General features: G+C 37.5%; 1 protein-coding gene across 4 annotated transcripts in view; it reads left to right on the top strand.

Moving 5' to 3' along the window:
* Positions 1-27,695, top strand: part of LOC150109505 (BMP-binding endothelial regulator protein-like) — a 356,022-nt gene that overhangs the window by 267,627 nt on the left and 60,700 nt on the right. For 3 of the 4 annotated variants that reach the window (XM_090408720.1, XM_090408731.1, XM_090408736.1), the window contains exon 15: positions 19,659-19,789. The exons of the other annotated variant lie outside the window; for it this stretch is intronic. In XM_090408720.1, the coding sequence (XP_090264846.1) occupies positions 19,659-19,789 (131 nt within the window). Of the gene's footprint in view, positions 1-19,658; positions 19,790-27,695 lie in introns of those variants that run through there. 4 annotated transcript variants of the gene reach the window in all.

A 27,695-nucleotide genomic window follows, 5' to 3' on the forward strand; every position in this document is an offset into this window, starting at 1 on the left:
GTCATTTACCCCATTTAAAAAGCATGCTCGCACATACACCTGTGACCAGTTCATATTCTGTTAAGCTGAGTCCAGGATTTTTGTGGGAGGTGTGAGCAAGCATGAAAACTTTCTTGTAATTTGTTGAGAGAAAATTTTGTGATATCGTCTGTCTGGCTCTCCCACTGTTCTTGTCACTTTTGCTTCAGGTTGAAGTTAGATTGTAGTAGTAGTATTTGGGCTAATTGTAGTGGCAGATGTCTCGATCTCAGTAGTCGTACACTTAAGTCTGGGAGATCTAAGTGTATTGGTAGGGCTGTCTTCTCCAAGATTTTCTTATACTCCTATTCCTGTAAGAGAGCTTTAGTCCTGTGCAGACTTGGTGGAACAATGTTGCTAAGAGCTGGAAACCAGTGTGTGGGCATTGATTTAACTATGCCAGAAATCACTCTCATTGTATTCTTTAGTTGGTTATCAACAAGTTTAACATGTGTGCTATTTAGTCACACCGGTGAGCAATATTCAGCAACAGAGAAAACTAAACCAAGAGCTGTAATCCGTAGATTATCAGCTGTTGCTTCCCATGTCATGTTTAACCTTTATATCAGTGACATTGTCAGTGGATTGCAAGGGGATATTCAGTTGTTTGTGGATGATGCGAAGCTGGGAAGGATTATTAGTAATAGTGCAGATGTGGTAGCCCTGCAAGAGGATTTGAATAAGCTAGATAGATGGACAAATGAATGGGGTGTGTCGGTTTAATGCAGCAAAATGTAAGGTCTTGAGGTTTGGAAAACATCGATGGGATGCTGCATACTCTATGGGAGGAGTTATACTGGAGGAAACAGGGGAGACAAGAGATCTGGGGTTGATGATTGATAGAAACCTGAAATTTAGGGGACATATTGCAAAGGTGGTGAAGGTAACACAGAGGATTGCTGCAATAACGAGAAGGACACTGACCTGCAGAGATAAAAGAGTTATCATTCCGTTGTATAAGACTCTGATCAGACCACACTTAGACTATTGTTCTCAGATTTGGTCCCCAGGATTTGAAGGGGATAAATTAACTGTGGTAAGGGTACAAAGGCAGATAACAAAGATGGTTTCAGGACTGTACAATATTAGTCATGAGGATTGGCTGAGTGAATGTGGACTGCAGAGTTTGGTGAATAGAAGAAGGAGAGGTGATATGATTGAGACTTTTAAACTGTTGAGAGGTGGTTACAGGGTTGACACTGGGGAGTTCTTTCGCTTGGTTGAACAGCTGGAAGGAGTGATGACAGGAGGCCATCCCTGGAAGTTACAAAAGGAAACCGTGAGCAAGATGGTGAGGAGTGGTTTCTTTGCATCGAGAGTGGTTGAACCATGGAATGCATTGCCTGATGGAGTGGTGAGAGCGAGACCGGTCAATGAGTTTAAGGAGTGGTATGATAGACTTTGTTGTTTTTTTTTGGACCTCCCCTCGATGAGTCTTGATAGACTGTGTTTCTTAGGAAGGACCTCCCACGATGAGTCTTTTGACTCCATGGAGGCCTGGATAATTGGTTAATAATAATAATAATGTTGTGCCTATTAGTTTTTGTATTATGTTGTTAAGGATTCTTAACTTAGCAGAAACGTTTGTTAGGTCTTGCTTGTAAGAGAGCATGCAGTCCAGGGTTATGCCCAAGTACTTTGGAAACTTATTGTGTAGTAGTAAACATCCTTGAAAGCAGAATATATGCAAAGTGACATCTGCCATGTGATTATTAAGGTGTAAGCTTGATACTTCTGTTTTGTCTGGATTGAGCTGGAGCCTCCATTTTTTGTAATATTCACCTATTGTTTTTTAGATCATGTGTAAGTACCTCTTCAGCCTGACTTATGTTTTTGTGTTGAATGGCAATTACAGTGTCATCAGCATAACAGAACTTGTGTGAGATGGTAGTGGGCAAGTCATATGTGTATAGGTTATAAAGTAAGGGCGCCAATACTGACCCTTGTGGAAGACACCATAATTAAGTTTTCGTTGTCAGGACATTTTATTTCCTAATAGAACATGAAAGAAACATTCTGTGAGCATGGAGGAAATTAAGTGGAATAAGTTAAAGTGAACTGGAATAAGAAATGCTAAGAAATTTGTATATAAGACCTTCACGCCATACTGTATCATAAGCTGCTGTTAGGTTCAAGAAGACAGCTGATGTTTTTTCTTGCTTCTGGAATACAGCTTCTATGTATGATGTTAAAGTGAGCACTTGATCACAGCAACCACATTTTTCTCTAAAACCAGCTTGTTCAATTGGGACATGCTGCATGATTGTTATGGACAATCTGTTGTACAGAAGGCGTTCTAACATTTTATAGGTGCAACTCAATAAAGCAATAGGTCTGTAACTTTTTGTCTCCTGGGGTGGTTTTCCAGGTTTAAAAATAGCAATTATTTTTGTCTTCTTAAACTGGCTAGGTAGTCAGTCAGTCAATAATATATCAGAAAAGAATTCAGAGAGCCATTTTATAGTATTTGGCCCCCTATTAATAAGAAATTCAGGATGGACACCGTCGAAGCCTGGGGCCTTGCCTGCTTTGATATATTTTAAGACGGCTTTTACTTCATCTATAGTGAAGATTGAGGCATATTGTGAGAAAGCAGGGGCATTTGTTTTTAAAGCTCTAAGTTCTTTCTTAACTTTCTTGGTATGTTCATGGTCCCTAGGTGCCTTTTACATATTAACGATTTGATTAGCTATTTTCTCAGGAGATAGTTATGCTTTTTCTTTTAGGTAGATTAGTTGTGGATAGTTGTTGGAGAAGATTACAAGCTTTTCTACTTGATCGCTTAAAGTCAAGGTTTTCAACCATATCAATCCATTTTGTTTTTCAAGATGACTTCAGGCTATGTAATAATTCATCTGCTATTTCAGGATCTTCACTTTTGAGGAACTCTCTATAGAGATTTTCACTTTCTTCAATCTTTTCTGTAACCTCCAGGGATATGTTTTTTCGCAGTTGATATGATTGTTCCTACAAATCTCTTGTATTCTGCAACTCTGAATGACATGCAGTATCAAGGAGTGATGTGGGCAAACATCTAAATGAGGAATTGTATAATGAGACTTATTTGTGCCTGTGGACCTATAGAAGGTTTTGCAAATGAAGAAGTATCAGAATTTTTTGAGACACTAGAGAAGAAAGCTTTAAAAACAAACTGGAAGAAATGTCTCTTAGACATTTCAGAAGCATCCACCCAAAAAGAATTCTTAAAAATAAGAAATAAGCATATCAAAAAAGTACAACAGTTTGTGAAATCTCAGCTGCAAATTCAACCTCTTTATACCATAATGAATCTATCTACAAAAAGGAACTCAATAAAGATGATGCAGTGCCCTTAACCTTGGCCACAATTTTGCCATACTTCTGAAGGAAGTGCCAATACTAGACTTAATGTCAACGTAAAATGTAGAACCTGAAACTTATCAACTCAAATAGCCAACAACATCAGACTTCATGTTGCCAATGTTCTTTCTTAGTCTTTGCTTGCAAAAAGAAATCTGTCTTCTGGCTGACTTCCTGCTCTCAGAAAGCTACAAAAAGATAACAGTATAATTATAACCAGAATGGATAAGGGTAGTGCCACAGTAGTCCTTAACACCACTGAATATAATCATAAAATGGATATTATTCTCCAAGATCACTCTACCACTAGATTATGATCCCACCAAAATGCAGGTTTAAAAAATTAAAAAGCCTACTTAAAAAATATCTTCCTGGCCTTCCGACATCAAAAACTCCCTTCATCACTCATACCCCCCCCCCCACCACCACCAGAGATATGCAGTTTACTGAAAATTCATGAACCCAATCTCCAAAGACCTATAGTAGATGCTACTGATTTCCCCATGCCACAAGTTATCAAAACAGCTAGCAAACTCTCCTATCCCCCCTCACTGGCCATAACACATCCTATATGAAAAAAAAAAAAAAAAGACTCTACCTGTTTTAAAACTTCTATTGAAAATCTAACTTTAAATAATACAGATATATTGGTTAGCTCTTACATCACTTCACTGTTCCTTGATGACACATTAACACTATTAAAAAACGTTTTTCCTTATGATATCTTAGATCTCTTTTTCTTTGTCATCAATTCTGGATATTTTCTTACAATAACAAAATTTACAAACAGATAGAGAAGTACCTCTATGGGTTCTCCCCCTCTCACCTCACCTTGCCAATTTTTTTACAGAGTATTTTAAAAAAACAAGCCTTCACTCAGCCCTCTCAAACCTTCTATCTAGTTAAGATATGTGAATGATGTGTTCCACATTTGGTTTCGTGGCCCAGACACATTAGACTCTTTCTTCTTTTACCTCAATAGTCTTTACACTAGAATCCAGTTTACAATGAAAAAGGAAACTAACATACTCTATCTTTCCTAAATACCTTAGTTGCTTGCCTTCCAAATGGTAACCTCACTTTCACTGTATACAGAAAATCTACTTACATAGACAGATACATTCACAAACTTTCCCACTCACCCCTCTTAACAATATTGCTGTTGTTGTTGTTGTTATTATTATTATTATTACCCAAGATCCGCTACAAGTCTGCAAGATTCTCTGACTAAATTGAATGGCTGTTGTAATAGATATGGTATGAAGGTCAGCAATAAAAAGACAAAGACAATGAAAATAGGCAGAATCATTGAAAATGTCAAGTGTGTTGTGAATGGAGAACCTGTGGAACAAGTAAAACATTTTAGCTATTTAGGCACGATTTTTACTGAAGATGGTAAATTAAATATAGAAATAGACAACAGAATCAGCAAAGCTGGTATGGTGGGAAGTCAATTGAATAAATTCATATGGAGTAGGAGAGAAATCAGTAAAAACACTAAATTAGCTGTATACAAGACAGTGTTCAAACCAGTTTTAACTTATGGATCTGAGAGCTGGGTCAGAAGTAAAACACTTGACTAGAGACCGCAGATATGAGAGTCCTGAGAAAGATTATAGGCATGAACAGATGGCATCAATGACAATATCATATTAAAAACGAGGATATTAGGAAAGAACTTGACATTGTTCAGCTTCCAGGAATGCGTTAGCAGAGCTAATCTCAGGTGGTATGGTCACTTAAACAGAATGGGCGAAGAAAGATTAGCAAAACAAGTGTTCTCTGCCAGGTTGGCAGGAAAACGACCCAGAGGAAGACCAAGATATAGGTGGATTGATACGGTACAAAGTGCCTTAGACGATAGAAATATAAGATCTGATAATGTTGGAGCCTTGACAAGTAACAGACTAATTTGGAGGAAAATTGTAGATAGGAAATTAATAATGATGTAATTTTTTTCATGTAGTACTATCATATCCTGTATACCCCTTGAAGGTACATGGCAGGAATTTGATGATGATGATGATTACCCAAGACCCCATAGAGTCAAAGACTCATCTAGGAGGTCCTTTTATCATATACACAGCTCATCATACCGTGCTTTAAAAACACTCAAATTCTCTGCAGACACCACGCTCTCAGGCAAGGCATTCCGATCATTCACAACTCTGCATGAAAAAACCTGCTTCTCATTCCTCTACTCACACCCTCTTTATACAGTTTCTAGGAGGACCTCTGGTTCTCCCCTGATCTCCCACTATTTTCTGTAGAACCTCTCCAGCATTGATTAAACCCCTTAATAACTTGTAAGTCTTTATCATATCTCCTCTCTTCCTTCTGTCCACCAGCCTCTGCAAGTTGCATCTTCTCAATCTTTCTTCATACTCGACATTCCAGAGGTTAGAAACTACCTTAGTCAGTCGCCTCTGGACCCTTTCCAATATCTCTTCATCCTTCTGAAAACCAGGTGACCAAATCTGGGCACAATAGTCCATGTGTGGCCTAATCAAAGCCCTATACAATGGAACAAGAATCTCCCTACTTCTACAAGTCAGTGTCCTCCGCGTCATTCCCAGAAGCCTTTTGTGTTGTCTTAACAATTTTGGCTATGTGTCTCCTAAATTTCAGATCCTTATCCACTATCACCCCCAGATCTCTTATTTCCTCCACCTCCGACAATATATCCTCACCAAGCATAAATTCTGCATCCCATTTTTGTTTTCCAAATTTTAAAACAAACCTTGCGTTTTGCAACATTGAACTCAAATCCCCATTCCCATGCCGAATCACTCAATGTATTCAAGTCTTCCTGCAAGGTCACAACATTCTCACTACTCTTCACGGTTCATCCCAACTTTGCATCATCTGCAAACAACTGAATATTTCCATCCAAGTCTTTATCAATATCATTAATATACAAGTTAAACAGCAATGGCCCTAAAACAGACCCCCTGAGGCACACCACTAGTAACTTTTCTTTTAATGGATATCCCCCCCCCCCATACACAACTTGTTGATACCTATCAGATAGCCAATCTCCAATCCAATGCACCAATCTAATCTCCAACCCCATCCACTCTAGTTTGACTATCAACCTATCATGAGGTACTCTATCAAAAGCCTTTGCGAAATCCAAGTATATTACTGTGTATCCTTCTCCTCTGTCCAAGGAAGCAGTCACTTTATTGTAATAAGTAATTAAATTACTAAAAGATGACCTTCCTTTAGTAAATTCATGCTGTCCATGAAAGATAATACCATCATTGTCAACCCAATTCTGAATCCTAGTTCTCACATGCTTCTCCAACAACTTAACTACAACGCCTGACACACAGATAGGCCTATAGTTTGATGCTTTGAGTTCTATCACCTCTGGAAAAATTTATTATATTTACTTTTTTATCATTTATTCTTTATAATTATTCTCAAAAAAGGTTTTAACTTTTCAATTACACCCAAATACATTACTAAAATGGATTTCATGTGTGGAATTGAAAAAGGCCTATATCCATTACTGCAAAACGTAGCCAACGCTATTAGATTCAAAAGTACGATAATCCTAGCCAAAGCCAAACAACCTGTTCTCAACACGTCTCCTTATGATAGAAGGCAATTCTCAACTTGAAGAAAAACAAAGATATCATTATTACAATGGCTGATAAGGGAAATTCTACAGTTAGCCTTAACTCTAAAGATTATTATGATAAGTTAAACGTTTTACTTTCAGACAACTCCACTTATAAAATCCTAGACAGAGACCCCACAATAAAAAATGTTTGTTTCATAACCAACTAATCACAAATTGTAACTTTTGGCCAGAAGAAGTGAAGAGAACACTAAAATCCTCACATCCTATCACTCCAAGACTATATGGGACACCTAAAATACATAAACATGATATACCTCTCCATCCAATCGTTGATGGAAGATCATCATCAACCTACCTTTTGGCAAGGCATCTTGCAAACTTGCTAAACATCTTGCTAAATAATAAAATAAGATCAACAGAATCCTATATCAAGAATAGTCAACATTCTGTAAATAAACTCCAAGCCATTAAGATTGCACCAACAGACATGCTAGCCAGTCTAGATGTTGTAATAAAGAGGTAATAAACATCATCCAAGATCTTTTTCCTCTAGACATCACACAGATGTTTAGACACTGCCTTCAATCTAATTTCTTCAAGGTTAACAACACCATATACCAACAATTAGAAGGCCTAGCAATGGGAAGCCCACTATCACCATCTTGTACAGACCTTTTCATGGAAAAACTTGTAAAAGAAATTCTCTCCACAATCTCCCCCAGACCATCTACATGGTGTAGATATGTTGACGATATCTTCATTATATGGCAAGTCAGCTTAGAAAACCTAAAATCTTTTGTGGATAAAATCAACTCAATACATAACAAGATAAAATTCACTCTGGAAGTGGAAAACAACAACCAACTGCATTTTTTAGACATTTTGATAAAGAAACAATCAAACAGTGTGAAATTATCTATTTACAGAAAGCCCACAGATACTGGAAGATATCTTCATTATACTTCAAACCATCAAAAGACACACAAACTGAGCATTATCCACATGTTGAAATATAGGGCCAGAAAGTTTATATCAGAAGAGGAGGATACTCAGACTGAACTCTCACTAATAGCCAACACATTATCACAAAATGGATATCCTCAAAACATCATAAAAAAATATCTATACAGTGACAACCCCAGACAAGAAGAATCACACTCCCAGCATATTTCTGCTGTAGTGATCCCTTTCATCAAGTCAATTTCTTATCAAACAGCAAGAATACTAAGAGCCTACAACATCAGAGTGGTCTTAAAACCAACCACCAGCATCAGACAAATTTTAGGATCCCCAAAAGATAAGGTACCTTTCTACAAATATCCAGGAGTATATTACATTTCCTGCTCCTGTGGTCTTGCCTACATAGGACAAACTTCACGGAGTTTAGAAATCAGACAAAAAGAACATGTTGGTGATGTAAACCACAACAGAAGCATTTCTTCTGGCTTAGCACATCATTTCTGTACGTCTAACCACATGATAGAGTGGCAAAACAGCTCCATGCCATATCTCGATGACGACTCCAGACATCGTTTATTCAAGGAAGCTGCAATAGTGTCAATAACCAGCGGGAACCTCAACAGAAATCAGGGTGTAATTCTAAACAGTTCATGGAAAAACCTTATTCTCTCTCTTAATCAAGCTGTACTTGCCAGTAATCACATTACACGTTTAGAACAAACACGCATGCATGATAATTAATAAGAACAATATGTCCTCTCTGTCATGCGAACATGTAACCTTAGCTACTAGTTGGTTTAAAACGTTTTTTATGTTCCTTTCAATTTGCATTTACTAGTTTTTATGTCTTTTCATGAATGCCTTAAAAAAGCCAGACAGTCTGCTGGCGAAACTGGTAGGCTATAATATAAGTTTGTTTTTATGGTCAGCATTAAATAAAATTGTATTTTAATTTATATTTACTTTTTATTAATTATTTATTTAAGGATTTAACAAATGGATGTCTACTGTGCCATTGTAAGATTTTTCTTATTTATTTTATATCATAGTTGCTTGAGCTAGTCAAACTGTCTATAGACTTCAATTTCTAATTGAATAAAACTCGCAATTAATCTTAATCCTTTAGTCCTTAACTTAGTTTTACTGCCCCCCCCCCCTCTCTCTCTCTCTCTCTCTCTCTCAAGGCCATAAATATGCTCTTGCACGTGCTTGAATTGTAGCCTTAAGAAAAGCCTCTGGCTGGAGCCAAGTCCTTAATTTACTCTGCTGTATTTCACTTGTATTGATCCTTAAAAAAATTTTTTTTATCGACTGCACCATTAAGGATTGTGTAAAAGAATTGTTGTTCCTTCCCTTACATACAAGAGAAATATTCAGCTAAGCACAATAATAACTCTTAATTTAACTCTATCTCAAGCAACTCCTATTAATTTATCAGTAAGTGGTGGCTTTTACTACTCTTAGGTCACACAGGTTTAGTATTTTTATGAGAAGTGCATTGACTAAACAAGATCAGGCAAGCTATTAACAAAAACAACATGTTTATTCTTACTAAGACAAACTATATACAACATTCAAACAGCACATATCATGTGTCTGGTTCTAACTAAGACAACAAGAGTACACTGGAGACAATACTTCTGATGTGTCTAACTCTCCACAAAGTCAATTAAGCATTTCACTCAAAGACACATAACTTTTTAGACACTTGGATGATACTTAACACACTTAACTTTCTTTCACATTGTAAACAATAAAAGGCAAAACTCAAACTACATTCACTCTTGGCATTACATAGCATAGGCAAACCTGTAGATCTTTGTTTTCTACTGTTCACACTCAAACTAAAATACGACTTTCCAATTCTTTCTAACACCTTCTATGCCACTAGATAACAGAACCAGCATTTGTCACTTGAACTTCACAATCTAGGATATTACATGAAACATTCTACTTACAATCTTTCTAGTTCATTACACAGTCATAGATCCTCAAGGCTTACAGGCACGTTCCGCTTCTTCCCAGCTAACTTTTGATTGGGCACTAGGACACGGCTGCAATTACTCAGCACACAAATAGATCATCAGGGAATCTCATGGTGGGATATCTTGAAAAGGCCGTCTCTGCTACTAGCGAACTTCCCATCTTCGTCGGAACTGCTGCTTGCAGGAAACGCGACTCTCCTCATCCTTGGAAAGGCTTGGAACAACTTTTTAAACGAGAGCCCCTATCCACTCAATCTCTGTCTTTTATATCATTCTCTCGAATTTGGCCCTTCTTCTCTCAAGTCCCCTGGATTTACTAGAGGAGTTTTCTTCATCACCCATGCTATCACTGGGTGGTGATGGGAAAACTCATAATCCGGAGACCTTCATGATTGTTGTTAGCCTAATCCTGTCTGAGCTTAATTTTAGTTACAAATCTAGTGGTTCTTATTCAAATATTTTAACATTTGGTTACAACATTTATCTCAGTACAGTGAGTTATACATTCTTTTACTTCCAAGTATAGTATAGTATGTAATTTAATTGCCCATGTAAAATCAACATAGAAAAAATATTTCTATTTTTTTTTCTATACGAGATTTTACACCTCCTTTACGAAGTGGTACAATCTTGCCCATCTTTCACTCCTTAGGAATTTGACCCAGTGCAAGACTCGTATTAAAAAAATATGTCGAGGCTGGCGATAACTCCCTGGCACATTCCTTCAGAATACGTTGTGATATATTATCAAGTCCCACAGCCTTATTTACATCTAGTTTGCTCAACTCCCCATATGCCTCTTGCTCACTTACAATCAGTCTCTCTTCCCCATCATCAATTGCTCTCAATCTCTACATGAAGTCACATTCACAAGATTGGAAGACCTTTATGAACTGCTCATTAAGTATCTCCACCACACCTTCTTCAACAGCTGTCTTTATACCATTTTCTCCAATCAGTGTCATCCTTCCATAATCATTCTTTCTTTTGCTGGTAATATATCAAAAGAACTCCTTAGGATTCTTTTTGGCTTCATTAGCTAACTGCTGTTCATACCTCTCTTTAGCTACCCTCACCAACTAAGTTACCTGCCTTGCCTGGTCTTTGTAGTCATTGATTCAATTTCATCAATTAATTGATTATTTCCTCTTCTCTTATGCTGCCTCCATAATGCCCTTTTCTCTGTATCGCATGCTTAATCTCTTTATTCATCCATTTCAATTATTGTTATTGCACCCTCCATGGAGTCAGCAGACTCATCGTGGGAAGTTCATTCAACTGACAACATATTTTTCATACAGAATCTTAAAATCTTGTGTCCACATTTGCTTTGGAGTGAGAGTAGCAGAATCCATACTGATAAATATTAATTAATTAGTTGGTCTCTAATCAGAAGAGGTTGGCTGATGATCTGTTATACTTGTGTGATATTCTGAGCAGAATGTCAGACAAGAGGAGAGAATGGAAATAGTAGAAGAGAGGAAATGAGAGAGAGAGAGAGGTATGGGAATGTTCGAAGAAGAGAGAATGGAAACAGTAGGAGAGATGGAATGAGAGAGGGGTATGGGAGTACTAGAAGAGGAGAGAATGGAAACAGAAGGAGAGAGGGAATGAGAGAGAGCGTTATGGGAATGATAATGGAATTATGGGATCAGACCACACTTAGACTATTGTTCTCAGATTTGGTCCCCAGGATTTGAAGGGGATAAATGAACTGTGGAAAGGGTACAAAAGTGGATAACAAAGATGGTTTCAGGACTGTACAATGTTAGTTATGAGGATTGGCTGAGAGAATTTGGACTGCAGTTTGGTGGATAGAAGAAGGAGAGGTGATATGATTGAGACTTTTAAACTGTTGAGAGGTGGTTACAGGGTTGACACTGGGGAGTTCTTTCACTTGGTTGAACAGCTGGAAGGAGTGATGACAGGAGGCCATCCCTGGAAGTTACAAAAGGAAACCGTGAGCAAGAGGGTGAGGAGTGGTTTCTTTGCATGGAGAGTGGTTGAAACATGGAATGCATTGCCTGATGGAGTGGTGAGAGCGTGAATGGTCAATGAGTTTAAGGAGCGGTAAGATAGACTTTGTGTTTCTTACGGGGGGGACCTCCCCCTCGATGAGTCTTGATAAACTTTGTGTTTTTAGGAAGGACCTCCCACGATGAGTCTTTTGACTCCATTGAGGCCTGGATAATAATAATAAAAGTATAACAGCCTATACAGTAGACATAGGGTGAGTGTTAGTTTAGAATATATACAGGGTGTTCGGGATAAATTTGACAGTTTCGTAAGGAAAAAGAAAATCTTCTTTGTATCTATTAAATTTAATGAATTGACAAAAAAAACATTACAGGCAGAGTTAATTACAATACTATCAACAAGATTTACTCAAAATAACCACCATTAGCATCGATCACAGCTTCAATTCTGCTTCGGAACCTCGAACAAGCTGATGCTACAGGCTCCCTGGGAAGGGCCGCAAAAACTGTTTTAATTTTATCCATTAACTGGGCTTTTGTATTACTGGAAGTGCGATTGGTGTCTTTTTCAACTGTGCCCCATACAAAATAATCCATGGGGTTAAGGTCTGGGGAGTTTGGAGGCCAAACATTTGGACTGGTGAAGTCGTAGAAATTTTCAGACAACCATTTTTGACTTTTCCCAGAGGTGTGGCAAGGGGCCGAATCCTGCTGCCATACATACAGCCTACCATTGGCTACCCTTGTTATCCAGGGCTTGACTACAGTTAGCAACTCCACGAACAAAGCCCGAATTCCAATGCCAGGGTTCTTCAACACCTGTTCCTGCAGATTTGCGAGGAATTCTGCTGTACGAAAGCAATCAGATCGTCTGCTAGGGATCTTTCTTCTTGCTACATCCTCGTAGTCACCATTGCAAGTCTCTAGTTCATGCCTGATTGTTTTTACTGTATTCAGGGAGCATTGGGCAGCAGTCGTAATATCCTTATTTTGATGGCGGGCACGAATCATCATGATACAAGTTATTCTCTTCCATGATTCAGGTGGGTTCCAGCTATCCATCCTTTCTGACATCTTGTATATGAATGAAGAAGGGTTCAAACTTTTAAATGAAGAGAAGTGTGTGTTAATACATGTAACTTACGGAAAAATATAATTAATTATAAATATGTCAAATTTATCCCGAACACCCTGTATAATCATCTTAAGTAATTATTATTATTATTATTATTATTAAACAAGACCTCATGGAGTCAAAGACTCATCTGGGAGGTCCTTTTATCACACACACATCTCATCATACCGTGTCTTAAACACACTCAAACTCCTTGCAGACACCACACTCTCAGGCAAGGCATTCCAATCATTCACAACTCTGCACGAAAAAAACCTGCCTCTCACTCCCATGCTCACACCCTCTTTATACAGTTTCCAGGGATGACCTCTGGTTCTCCCCTGATCTACCACTATTCTCTGTAGAACTTTCCACCATTGATCTTATAACAACCCCTTACCAACTTGTAGGTCTCTATCATATCTCCCCTCTTCCTTCTCTCCACTAGACTCTGCAAATTACATCTTCTCAATCTTTTCTCATACTCAGCATTCCAGAAGTCAGAAACTACCTTAGTCAGCCGCCTTTGGACCCTTTCCAACATGTCTTCATCCTTCTGAAAATCTGGTGACCAAATCTGGGCACAATAGTCCATGTGTGGCCTAATCAGAGCCTTATACAACGGAACAAGAATCTCCCTATTTCTACACGTCAGTGTCCTCCGCATCATTCCCAGAAGTCTTTGTGTTGTCTTCACAATTTTGGCGATGTGTCCCCTAAATTTTAGATCCTTATCCACTATCACCCCCAGATCTCTTATTTCCTCTACTTCTAACAATATATTCTCACCAAGCATAAATTCTGCATCCCATCTTTGTTTTCCAAAATTTAAAACCTTACATTTTGCAACATTGAACTCACATCTCCCATTTGCTTGTCCAATCACTCAATTTATTCAAGTCTTCTTGCAAGGCCACAACATCCTCACTACTCTTTATGGTTCGTCCCAACTTTGCATCATCTGCAAACAACTGAATATCTCCATCCAAATCTTCGCCAATATTATTAATATACAAGTTAAATAGTAATGGCCCTAAAACAGATCCCTGAGGCACTCCACTAGTGGCTTTCCTTTTCCTGGATATCGCACCCCCATACACAACTTGTTGATACCTACCAGATAGCCAGTCTCCAATCCAATGCACTAATCTAATATCCAATCCCATCTGCTCTAGTTTGACTGTCAACTTATCATGAGGTACTCTATCAAAAGCTTTTGCGAAATCCAAGTATATTACTGTGTATTCTTCTCCTCTGTTCAAGGAAGCAGTCACTTTATTGTAATAAGTAAGTAGATTACTAAAACATGACCTCCCTTTAGCAAATCCATGCTGTCCATCAAAGATTATACCATTGTTGTCAACCCAACTCTGGATCCTAGTTCTCACAAGCTTCTCCAACAACTTAACCACAACACCTGACCACCAACACCTGTTATTTAGGCTTAAGTGCTGGGTAGAGCTAACGTTAGATAACATGAGATTTATCGTTATTCTTTTCTTATTTCATCAGATCTTCGCTTAGTTGGTGAAGGGGATATCTCCACTTTCCAACCAACATGTTACCTTGTCAGTTTGTGGCATGGTAAATAAATTTCATCATGTGCAATACCCTGCTTATTTGGAAGCCTGAAGTGGCTAAAAAAAAAAAAAAAAAAAAAAATTCCATGTTTGTTTTCCATAGCTGTTTCATTCACTTGCAATCCCAACTGATTCTAAAAAGGACAAGGTAACTAGGTAACAGTTGTACTTAAAAAGGTCAGGCAGGTTCTGTCAATCATAGTGGTTTATGCACCAATACTGGCCTGATGAGAAGTTCTCTGAAAACTACAGGCTGCACTACCAAGAAAAGATGCTCGTTTCATTCTAGGAGAATTCAGTGCAAATGTGGTATTGCAGATTAGGCATGGGGGGGGGGAATGAAAGAACTGTGGTAAAAGATTTTATCCTTGCAAACAGGTCAGTTCTTCTTTTTCTTGTGCAATCTGTCTTACTGTAGTGGAGGCATATATACTGGATAAAGCAAGGTGGGAGTATATTATTATTATATCATCATATGCTCCATGGAGTCAGCATACTCATCATGTGAAGTTCATTCAGCTGACACATATTTATCATACAGAATCTTAAAAATCCTTAACACTCTGTGCATTAACAACACATTCTGATGATGTGTTACATTCACTGGCAATTCTGCATGTAAAAAATCTACTCCTCACACCCCTCTTCCCCACACTCTTACGTTACTTCCGGGGATGACCTCTGGTTTTTCCCCTTTCGTCTTCTATTCTTTTTATAATCTCATCTGGATTAATCGGTTAAAATCCTCTCACTAAGTTTGTCTCTATCATATCGTCTCTTTCCCCCCCCCCCATCCATCAAACTGCAATCCACATTTCTTCAACCTATCTCCAGAGCCAGCATTCCAAAGTTCTAATATTGTCTTAGTCACTCATCTCTGACCCCTCTACAGTTTCCATATCACACCAGATGGGAGCACAGAAGTCCAAGTATGGTCTGACCAGTGCTTTATATAGTGGCACAACCACCTTCTTATCCCTACATATTAGAGTACTTCTCATTATAGCAATACTACAATGTGCAACCTTTGCAGCACTAGTAATATGCCCTCTAAACTTCGGTCTACTGTCAACCATCACTCCCAAATCTTGAATCTCATTCCACTTCCTGCAGTATGCCACCGTCAATATAGTACACAGCATTATATTTCTGCACACCAAAATGCAGCACCTTGCATTTACAATCCCATGTGGCATCATTAAAACTCTGACCAATAGAGCATACAATCTTTGTTCCAGTGGAATCTCTCTTTCAACAGAACTCAAACATATACACAACACCTTCCTATCCGATGGCTAGTTCCTACAGAATTAAAAATAATAATCGATCCTTCCCCCAATCCACAACCATCTTTTCAGAAGGATTTTAGGAATGCCATCACCATCCCTTACGTCCAGGATACATCTGAAAAAATAGACAGACTCTTAAAGAAATACAACCTCTGCAGAGCTTTTAAGTCCCACCTGAAACTTTCTACCCTTATCTGTTCCACTAAAGGTTAGCCCTCCTTTCTGATTTCCTGGAGTTATAAAGTTCCCTGTTTCTGCAAGTTGGCATACTTTGGATAGACAGGTAAATCACTCACTATCTGCATAGATGAACACAAAAAATACATCTGCAATCATAACTATGTTAATCTGTTCTTGTGGACCATACATTGGATACCACGTAGAGGATCTTCTGAAAAAAAAACCACCAGGCTCCATCACAGTGAATTTAGAAAGAAAGACTGTTTTTGGAATCTGCAGCTGCCTTCAAAAATCAACTGAATTTAAATAAATATGGATGCAATAAATTTCCCAAAATTTGGGAAACATTAATACTCAGATAATCCCAATTTATAACCTAGGCCTCCTACAAACGGGGGGGGGGGGGGGTACCCCACCTAGATAGGGCTTTAATGTTATATCCACGTGCTTCATTTAGTATTGTGCTGTCTCTGTGCGTGCGTGCGTGTGCGTGTGTGTACTTCCTGAAGATGTTTCAGATTAAAGTATTGGAAGAATTACAATAGTATTTATAAACCAAGTGGATATTAAATCCAGCATTATTTCAAAGCTGAATGTAGAAACTATGAAAGTTTTGTATGAAATTTGACCAGAGAGCTTACAGGAATACACATGCTGGCATTTACGAGTTGTCCTAGTGTGGACCTTATAGAGGACATGATTACTTGCCCAAACGTCCATATATTCACCTTCTGTTGGTCCATTTTGATAAGGTTTCACTTGCCTGACAGCTATTTTGAATTGGTTGGTTCTCCTCAGAGACAGAGACTCTATCCACATCACTGTATAAGTAAAAGCCTCTCTAAAAATTAGGCAATCCTCCAGACCACTCCCTATGAGTGACTGAAAGATCATCCAACTCAGTGTTGGTTCCACTCAGTGACAGGCTCACCCTACCACTGAGCAGAACCGCTCATATTCCAGGGAAAAGCATCCACCGACAAAGCCCCACATGGGCCATGCTGAAAACACCTTTCCTTGAGACTCGAAATGCTCTCTCAGGCAGAAACCTAAGAGAGGAAAAAATCTTGTTCAGTACTAAGGAACTTGAAGTGTCAGAGAGGTGTATTTTTCTAAGTGAATTATTGGTTGGTGCATAAAGTATTTACTAAAATAAAGAGCCAAAAGGCTTCAGTTTGGTGATGCAAAATTATATAAATCAAGTGGATATTAAATCCAGCATTATTTCAAAGCTGAATGTAGAAGCTATGAAATTTGACCAGAGAGCTTACAGGAATGCATTTGCTGGCATTTACAAGTTCCCCTAGCATGGACCTTATAGAGGACATGATTGCTTGCCTGTGCATCCATATATTCGCCTTCTATTGGTCCATTTCGATAAGGTTTCGCTGGCCTGATACTGTTTCAAAATGGTTGGTTCTCTTCTCAGACCAGACAGAAACCTTAAGAGAGCAAAAACTCAGGGAACTTAGGAAATTACAATACTTCTTAATCCTTTCCTCAGTGCTGTAAATACTCCATTAAACTTCAAACATGAAGAGATGTTGCTTGTTGGAGATCAAAATAGCAGAGCAGGAAATGAATACCAGTTACATAGAAATGTTTTGGAAAAACTTAGAGAAAAGAGCAAAGCTAATAATACTGATAAGTACTTGCATAAGAGCAATGCAGAGAGAGGATTTGAATAGATTGTATGAATGGGCAGGTAAGTGGAACTAACAGTTCAATGTTACAAAGTGTAAGGTTTTGAAATTTGGTAAGCAATGATGGGATGCAAAGTATACACTTGGTGGGGGAAACTTTAACAGAAGCAGAGGAGATGAGAGATCTATGAATGATGGTGGACAAGGATCTGAAATTCATGAGCCACATCGCATAAGTTGCAAAGACATCACAGTGGATAATCGCAATGAGGCAAAGGACCCTGATATACAGAAATAGAGAAGTTATGATGCCATTGTATAAGGCCTTGATCAAGTTTCATATGGATTATTGTGCACAACTCTGGTCACCTGGTTTTCATGGTGACAAGGATATGTTAGAAGAGGTCCAGAGAAGATTCACAAACGTGGTCAGTGGTCTTTGGAATGTGGAGTATGAAGACAGATTGAGAGAATGTAAGTTGCAGAGCCTCGTGAATGGGTGAGACATATAAGCTAGTCAGGGTTTGTTATTGGATCGACATAGAAGAGATTTTTCATGGAATGGGAGAGGGAGGGGGGGTAGAACAAGAGGCCATTGCTGAAAACTGTATAAGGATAGTGTGAGCAGAGGAGTGAAGTGTAGTTTTTTTGCATGGAGAGTGGTTGGAGAGTGGAATGCATTGTCTGAGTGTATTGTTGGTGTAGACACATTGAATCATTTTAAAGTATGGTTGGTATGGTTGGATGAGCATTGTGTGTAATACTGTGTACCTCCCACAATGAGTCTCTGACTCCATGGAGGTCAAATGTTAATAATAATAATAATAATAATCTGTGAATGTTGTAAAAGAGTCCTATTGAAATAAACTTGCCTTATCCTTTTGTATACAGCAATTACATTATTATTATTATTATTACTCCAAGACCTCATGGAGTCAAAGACTCATCTGGGAGGTTCTTTTATCACACACACACACACACAATTCATCATACCGTGTCTTAAACACACTCAAACTCCTTGCAGACACCGCACTCTCAGGCAAAGCATTCCAATCATTTACAACTCTGCACGAAAAAAACCTGCCTCTCACTCCACTACTCACACCTTCTTTATACAGTTTCCAGTGATGACCTCTAGTTCTCCCACTATTTTCTGTAGAACTTCTCCAGCATTGATCCTATAACAACCCCTTACCAACTTGTAGGTCATATCTCCCCTCTTCCTCCTGTCCACCAGACTCTGCAAATTACATCTTCTCAATCTTTCCTCATACTCGACATTCCAGAGGTGAGAAATCACCTTAGTCAGTCGCCTTTGGACCCTTTCCAACATCTCTTCATCCTTCTGAAAACCAGGTGACCAAATCTGGGCACAATAGTCCATGTGTGGCCTAATCAAAGCCTTATACAACGGAACAAAAATCTCCCTACTTCAACATGTCAGTGTCCTCCTCATCATTCCCAGAAGTCTTTGTGTTATCTTCACAATTTTGGCTATGTGTCCCTTAAATTTCAGATCCTTATCCACTATCACCCCCAGATCTCTTATTTCCTCCACCTACATACAACACAACTTTTGTGCTTGTGCAGATAAAACTTCTTTTGGGACATGCCATGTGCTTATTTGTAATACTCTGTTATACATATTTTTTTTAATCTACTTCTTTAGAATCTCTGATTGCAGGAATTGAACAGCTTGTATTCTAATTTAAATTTTTTTATTCTCTACCCAGTATTCTGAACCATAAAAAAGTATTGACATCACCTTCTTATATAATTATGTTTGTATAAAGTAGATAATGTATACTCTACAGTTATTTTTATGAATAGATTCATAAAACTTCCCTTTCATTTCCGTCATGACACTATTATACCTTGTTTCCTAATAAATAAAAACAGAAATACAGTATATATGGATTCTCACAATAATATGTATATTTTTGATTGGGAAAAAGAATAAGAAGTGCTTTTGTACTTTGCTATAGATCATGTTTGATGGATGTGTGTGAGTGTGGTCCAGGAAGACGGTGTTACTGTGAAGCCCTTTTGGCTTATGCTCGTCACTGTAGCCGGCAAAGTGTAGACCTTAAATGGAGGACTCCTACTGGGTGTGAAGGTAAGGTGAATGCCATTTCAGAATATGATAAACTAACAAAAAAAGAAAAGTCAATAAATACTTTTTTTGTTGCATGAAACAAAATGTAACAGTTGTATAACTTGATATGAATTTGAGATAGGGAATGATCACTTTTTTTTTTTTTTAAAGAAAATTTTTTAAGAATAGTCATCTTGGAGATTCTATGATATTGCTTGGTGAGCTTAAACCTGTAGATAGAATTGTTTTTCTGTTTACAGATTCAATTTTCTTCTTGAAAATTAAATATTTTTAATCTGTTTGCAGACACTTAAAATTTCCATGTTCCAAGTTACACTTTTCATGTTTGTGAGCTCGGAAAATGAGTATTTCACTAAGAAAGTAATTTGAGGTCAATGCGAGAAAGTCATTAATGTATAGGAGGAAGAGCACAGGCAAAAAAAGTACAGAGCACTGAGCACCGCCGCCACCGCCTAGTATTTTTCTTCTGTGTGCAATTAATGTTCGGCGCCTTTCCAAAAAAGTTTTTTTCGAATAAAGCGTGAATAAAACAAACAGGAAATGAAAAACAAATGAAAACCGCTTTACATTATAATGTTACCTATGGATTAGTCCTGCTTATACAAATTTTTTTTACACGGAACTCAACAATTAATCATAAGTTGATTTATGATACATCAAAAAATAAAGAAGAACTATTTTAGGTATTCAAATTAAGGGGATATTAAATCCCACATTGTTTTAAAACCGAATAAGAAACTCAAAGATTGGAATCAGAGAGTTTCATGCCGAATATAGTAAACTATAAAAGTATCGGCGGTCACTAGCGTGAGCTAATGCAAGTAGTCCTAGTACGTAGTACAATCTCAGGCAACTCGTTGCAAAGGTGGGGAAAGTTCTGAACGCTAATCTTGGTATTTTCCATAATGTAAAAACATTATGGAAAATGTTTCCATAATGTTTTTGGAAACATTTACAAAAACATGTATGTTTTTGGAAATGGAAACAATTTCCAAAGAAAATGTTTCCAAAATGTATGCTGTTATTACATTATGGTGGGATATAAAGAGCCAATAGGCTTCATGAAGCCTATTGGCTCTTTATATTTAAATAACTTAATGGTTGCACCTGTTTGACAACTCGTATAGCAGAGTATATAAGTTCTTTTTGCTATACCCTTTGGTATCTATTTGGTCTAGTACTGACTGATGAAGCCTCAAAAAAGGCTGAAACCGGTCTGGGTAGTGACCTCCCACAATAATGTAATAACAGCATACATTTCCTAGGAAATGTGTTTTTACATTATGGAAAATACCAAGATTAGCGATCAGAACTTTCCCCACCTTTGCAATTAGTTGCCTGAGATTGTACTATGTACTAGGACTACTTGCATTAGCTCACGCTAGTGGCTGCCAATACTTTTATAGTTTACTATATTCGGCATGAAACTCTCTGATTCCAATCTTTGAGTTTCTTATTCGGTTTTAAAACAATGTGGGATTTAATATCCCCTTAATTTGAATAACGTTTATATCGCCGAAGTGAAGCCTATTGGCTCTTTATATTTAAGTATTTTAGGTATATTTTCGTAAATTTTAATCAAAAATTAAAGTGATATAATCGGGTCCAGGGTACAATTTCAGAATTTATTTGTTCATTTTCAGGAAGATCTGAAGGGTCCTGAATGGAAGACGATGTACATTCATAATTATATGTACCATTCTGTACCATTCACTGTTCATTTAAACTCTTATCTCATATTTTTTGACATCTTTTAGGCACCTTTTCTTCTGCAGCGCCTGTGTATATTGCACACTTTGCACATGCCACCAGCCCGCCTTGCACTGGGTACTCTAGCAGTTGTGGGGAAATTTGAGGAGAGGAAATTGTGAATGAACAAAGAGAAAAGTGAAAATTTTTTGTATTCATCTCTTTAGCAATCCAGTTGCAAAGAACAAAATGCAGACCAGCATGATAAGTAAGTTTCTTCTATACCAGATCCAATCAGTTGTCCTGGAAATGTCAAAATTTACTACATGAGTTTCTCCAAACCTTTCCATGATGTATTTGTCAAAAGTTGGCTAATGATGGCTAGGTGATCTGCTGTGCAGTGAGCGTGATAGAATCCAAATAGGAAGTGCTGCATTGTCTAGAATGTTCACATATCTGCCTGAGTTCAATGTTCATGGCACCAAAAACAGAGATCCAAGGCTTACCAAGAAAAACAGGACCATACCATCATGCTGCCACCACCAAATTTCATAATTTGGGTTATGCACACTGGTAAGAAACATTCACCGGGCATCTGCCACACCCACATCTGTCCATTGGTCAGTATAGGGTGTAGTGTGATTTGTTGCTCTATAACATGGCTTTTCAAGCTTCCATGGCACTACAAAGGTGAGTTTATTGAGTGTGGTGGGTTATTCACTGCAGATGGCACCTGCAGTTGACTCCCTGCACTTCCATCTCAGTGTGGTGTCACTGATTGTTGACCTGAGATGGCCCAATTTGTCAACAATTTGCCAAACAGATTGGTCTGCAACATGGCATCCTATCACAATGCCTCATTCAAACTCCATCAGTTTCCTTCTCACAGCCATTTCATCCAGGCACAGTTGCAATGACTTGGGAGTATCGCATTCCTACAATTTATACCAGTTACAAACACATGACTCGTTAGATGATATAATGCACCTTACCCATGGGGATGTTCATTGACCTTAACAAGCAGTGTATATGCTTACTTTGATGCTATTAGCAAGATGTCGATAATTCTGAAAGAAATTTTTGGCACAATTGGAGGAATGTCATCTAGATTCTTATCATGTCTTTTAAAACATCAGAGAGAATATATGATGATATTTTTTCATTGTATATAGCAGGAGGTGATTTGCCTGGTTATCTATACAAGATGTGGACAAGAAGAAAAGATTGGTTCTAGGAGGTTAGCCCTATCCCTATTTTTGGGTAATGTTAGAATGATATCAGCTAAATTCATGCAAGAGGTAAAGGGCAGAAGTTGATGAAGGACCAGAAGCCTCAAGTTCCATTTGAGCAGGAAGTAAGCTTAATGTGTTTCACTCTTTCAGAGTAGCATGCATCAATGTTTTTTTTTTCTTTTCTTTTGCCTACAGACAAGCAGGCTGCAATATAAACTAAGTGCATAGCTGGAATATTTCACTTGAGTCACTTGTGTAATATTTATTTTGATTTTGAACTGCTTTGTTGGAGAATCATAAATTGGATAGTGGGCATGGGTTTTGGATCACGTGGAGGATGAAGACATTCATTCTTACCAGGATCATTTTAAGTATTTGTTCAATGAGCTTGTGTTTCAGCAAAAACAGTAATCACATCATGGATAGAAGTCATATAGGTCATATAAGTAATCCCATTTGTCATCACTGTAACATCAAGCATTAACCAGCAATCACCAATATGGATTTGCCACTTTCAGTCTTCAGCAACATCATCCACCTTTTAACTCAAGCCATGGAAAGGTGTGAAGAAATTGATATGCTGGCTTTTGACATTTTCAAGGCATTTCTCTCTCTTTGAGATCTCTCTTCTTGAGCTGACTTGCAAACCTTACATGACATAAGCATATCACATCCATAGAGGTTACCAAAATAATAAAAATAATAAAATATCTTGTTCTCTCTCCAAAGTCGTTTTCTGCTTAAGACACTACTTCTCACCTATACAGCTTCTGACAATGCATAAATACTAATTCCATGCAACCTTACAATGCTAGAGACTCACTAACTTTTAAATTTCTCCAAATATATGTATACAGGAAAATTGGATTTATGAACATCTCAGATTATCATCAAATTTCTCTGGATTCTTCATCAAATTCTGAATATCTAGATTTTTATGACATCTTTTTAGAGAAAAGCAGAGAACATACAGTAATCACTGGAAGTAAGCATATATATATATATATATATATATATATATATAATATATATATATATATATATATATATATATAATATATATATATATATATATATATATATATATATATATATACAGCCTGTTTCACTTTTGGCATAGCTGTATACATTCTTACATTCTGTATACATGCATACATATTTCCATACTGTCAAGTAGATGCTGATGCTGACTTTATTCTGAAAGCAAATTTTGAGCACAAATTCATGATATGTACCCTCAGGGAGGTGTGCAGGATATTATGATAAGACTACATGAAAGTTTACATCATTACTAACTTTCTAATGAAAATTTTGCTTCACATTTATTCTGTTATTTGTCAAGCCTCCAATATTATTATTATTATTATTATTATTACCCAAGACCTCATGGAGTCAAAGACTCATCTGGGAGTTCCTTGTATCACACACACAGCTCATCATACCGTGCTTTGAACACATCCAAACTCCCTGCAGACACCACACTCTCAGGCAAGGCATTCCAATCATTTACAACTCTGCAGGAAAAAAACCTGCCTCTCACTCCCCTACTCACACCTTCTTTATACAGTTTCCAGTGATGACCTCTAGTTCTCCCACTATTTTCTGTAGAACTTCTCCAGCATTGATCCTATAACAACCCCTTACCAACTTGTAGGTCATATCTCCCCTCTTCCTCCTGTCCACCAGACTGCAAATTGCATCTCCTCGATCTTTCCTCATACTCGACATTCCAGAGGTCAGAAACTACCTTAGTCAGTCGCCTTTGGACCCTTTCCAACATCTCTTCATCCTTCTGAAAACCAGGTGACCAAATCTGGGCACAATAGTCCATGTGGCCTAATCAAAGCCTTATACAACGGAACAAGAATCTCCCTACTTCAACATGTCAGTATCCTCCTCATCATTCCCAGAAGTCTTTGTGTTGTCTTCACAATTTTGACTATGTGTCCCTTAAATTTCAGATCCTTATCCACTATCATCCCCAGATCTCTTATTTCTTCCACCTCCAACAATGTATCCTCACCAAGCATAAATTCTGCATCCCATCTTTGTTTTCCAAATTTTAAAACCTTACATTTTGCAACATTGAACTCACATCCCGAATCACTCAATTTATTCAAGTCTTCCTGCAAGGTCACAACATCCTCACTACTCTTCATGGTTTGTCCCAACTTAGCATCATCTGCAAACAACTGAATATCACCATCCAAATCTTCAGCTATATCATTAACATACGAGTTAAACAGTAATGGACCTAAAACAGATCCCTGATGCGCTCTGCTAGTGACTTTCCTTTACCTCAACATCGCTCCCCCCATACACAACTTGTTGATACCTATCAGACAGCCAATCTCCAATCCAATGCACCAATCTAATATCCAACCCCATCCAATCCAGTTTTACTATCAATTTATCATGAGGTACTTTATCAAGAGCCTTTGCGAAATCCAAGTATATCACTGTGTACTTTATCTCCTTCTCCTCTGTCTAAGGAAGCAGTCACTTTATTGTAATAAGTAAGTAGATTACTAAAAAATGACCTCCCTTTAGCAAATCCATGCCGTCCATCAAAGATAATGCCATTGTTGTCAACCCAACTCTGGATCCTAGTTCTCACAAGCTTCTCCAACAACTTAACCACAACACCTGACACACAGATAGGCCTATAGTGTAATGCTTGAGTTCGATCACCTCCTTTACGAAATGGCACAATCTTGCCCTCCTTCCACTCCTTAGAGACTTGACCGACTGCAAGACTCATATTAAAAAAATATGTCAAGACAGGTGTCAACTCCCTGGCACATTCCTTCAGAATACATGGCGATATATTATCAAGTCCCACAGCCTTATTAACATCTAGTTTGCTCAACTCCCCATACACCTCTTGCTCACTTACAGTCAGTCTCTCCTCCCCATCATCTACTGCTCTCAATGTCTCCATGAAGTCACATTCACAAGATTGAAAGACCTGTATGAATTGCTCATTAAGTATCTCCACCACACGTTCTACAACAGCTGTCTTTATACCATTTTCTCCAATCAATATCATTCTTCCATGATCATTCTTTCTTTTGCTGGTTACATATCGAAAGAACTCTCTAGGATTCTTTTTGGCTTCATTAGCTAATTGCTGTTCATACCTCTCTTTAGCTACCCTGACCAACCAAGTCACCCTCCTTGCATGGTCTTTGTAGACCTCATGGAATTGGTTATTTCCACTTCTCTTATGCTGCCTCCACAATGCTCTCTTTCTCTGTATCGCATGCTTAATCTCTTTATTCATCCATCTCACACCTACTTTATTTAACCTTCTCACCTTTGGAATATATTTAGACATTGCATCTACTAGATTGTTTTTGAAAATCCTCCAAGCTGCATTGATCTCTTTTCCAGCTAACTCCTCATTCCATGTTACACCCATAAGCTGTCTCCTGAGCTCTTCATAATCAACCCCCCCTTGTAGTTCCATATATTGTTAGATCTTATATTTTAGTCTTCTACCGCACTTTTTACTGCATCATTCCACTTAGATCGTGGTCTTGCTCTGGGGTCTTTTTCCTGCCATCCTGTCAAAAAACACTTCTTTTGATAAACTTTCCTCTCTTAGTCAGCAGAATGGGAGAGGAAAGGTTTCAAAAAAAAAAAAAAAAACATTTCTGAATACTATCAACATCAAATTCCATTCTATCTTTATTTTTAATATGTTACTGCCATTGATGCCATCTGTCCCCCCCCCCCCCCACCCAGATCTTTCTCAAAATTCTCATATCTCTGGTCTCCAGCCTTTGATCAAATGTTTTATTTCTAACCTGGCTCTCAGATCCATAAGTTAAAATTGGTTTGAACACTTTCTTGTATACAGTTAAATTTAGTGTTTTGACTACTATCTCTCTTTAAATCAGTGGTCTCCAAACTTTTTTGATCGCGTAGCCCCAAGACAGAAAAAATAAATAGCGCATACCCCCAATTGATTGAGCAAAAATCTATTGTAAAGCATTATAAAGAGGAAATAAGCCTTGTATCATCATATAATAATTAAAAATGCTAGATATTTTTACACATTATTTTTATTATTAACAGCTTACAAACATATTTATTACAATATTTAATGTGAACAATAGCCTTGCATTTCTTTCATAATTTCTTGAAATTCTGGTTTGATGGCTTCTGATACTTCAATACGTTGCTTCTTTAAATTATCTGCAATGATTTCTATACGTCTACCAATATTATTTGCTGATAAGGGAATACGTTTTAGTTTATCTGCATATTCTTTTCCATGGATTATTTCTACCATTTTTATGGCAGTTGGGAGTACAAGTGTTTCCCCAATGGGTGGCTTTTGGTCTTTTGCAATTAAGAATGCAACCTCAAGAGATGCCTCCAAATATTTATTGTTAATTTTAGCAAATTTTTTTAAGTTGTTGGGTTGAGAATTACATGTCTTCAAGCATCGTTCAAAGAATTGTAAAGATTTGTGTTCATGTTCAGGATGTTTAGTTTTTTAAGTGTCTTACTAATAATGATGGTTTCATACTTCCATTACATAGCGTCTCATGACACAACACACATGTAGGACGAGGTTCATTATTGACTATCGTCGATGTAAATCCCCATTTCAAGTAGTCTTCTTGATAATTTCGAACTTTCTTGGGCAAGGTTTTGTTAAGTTTCAGATTAATGTTTTTATCACTTAATTTGATTGATAACAAACTTGTTTGAATAGAAGAATCAATCCTATCTTTTCCTTGTTGTTCATCTGATGTAGAAGTACTATCATAATTATCTTCATTTTGCAGTTTCTTTGGAGGAAATTTTTTTAACCATTTATCCATTTTGTGAGGGTTAATTTGTAAAATTTAAATATAATTCATTTACTATTGATAGTATCAAACACTTTTAAAAAATGTAAGCAATTTTGATAATATTAATTCACTATTTCTAGTGTAAACGTAAAAGTAAGCACAAAATAGGCATTTGGAATT

This window comes from Typopeltis vanoorti, chromosome 2, assembly GCF_054136105.1.
Source record: "Typopeltis vanoorti isolate ZY-2024b chromosome 2, IOZ_Tvanoo_1.0, whole genome shotgun sequence".
Taxonomy (NCBI): domain Eukaryota; kingdom Metazoa; phylum Arthropoda; class Arachnida; order Uropygi; family Thelyphonidae; genus Typopeltis; species Typopeltis vanoorti.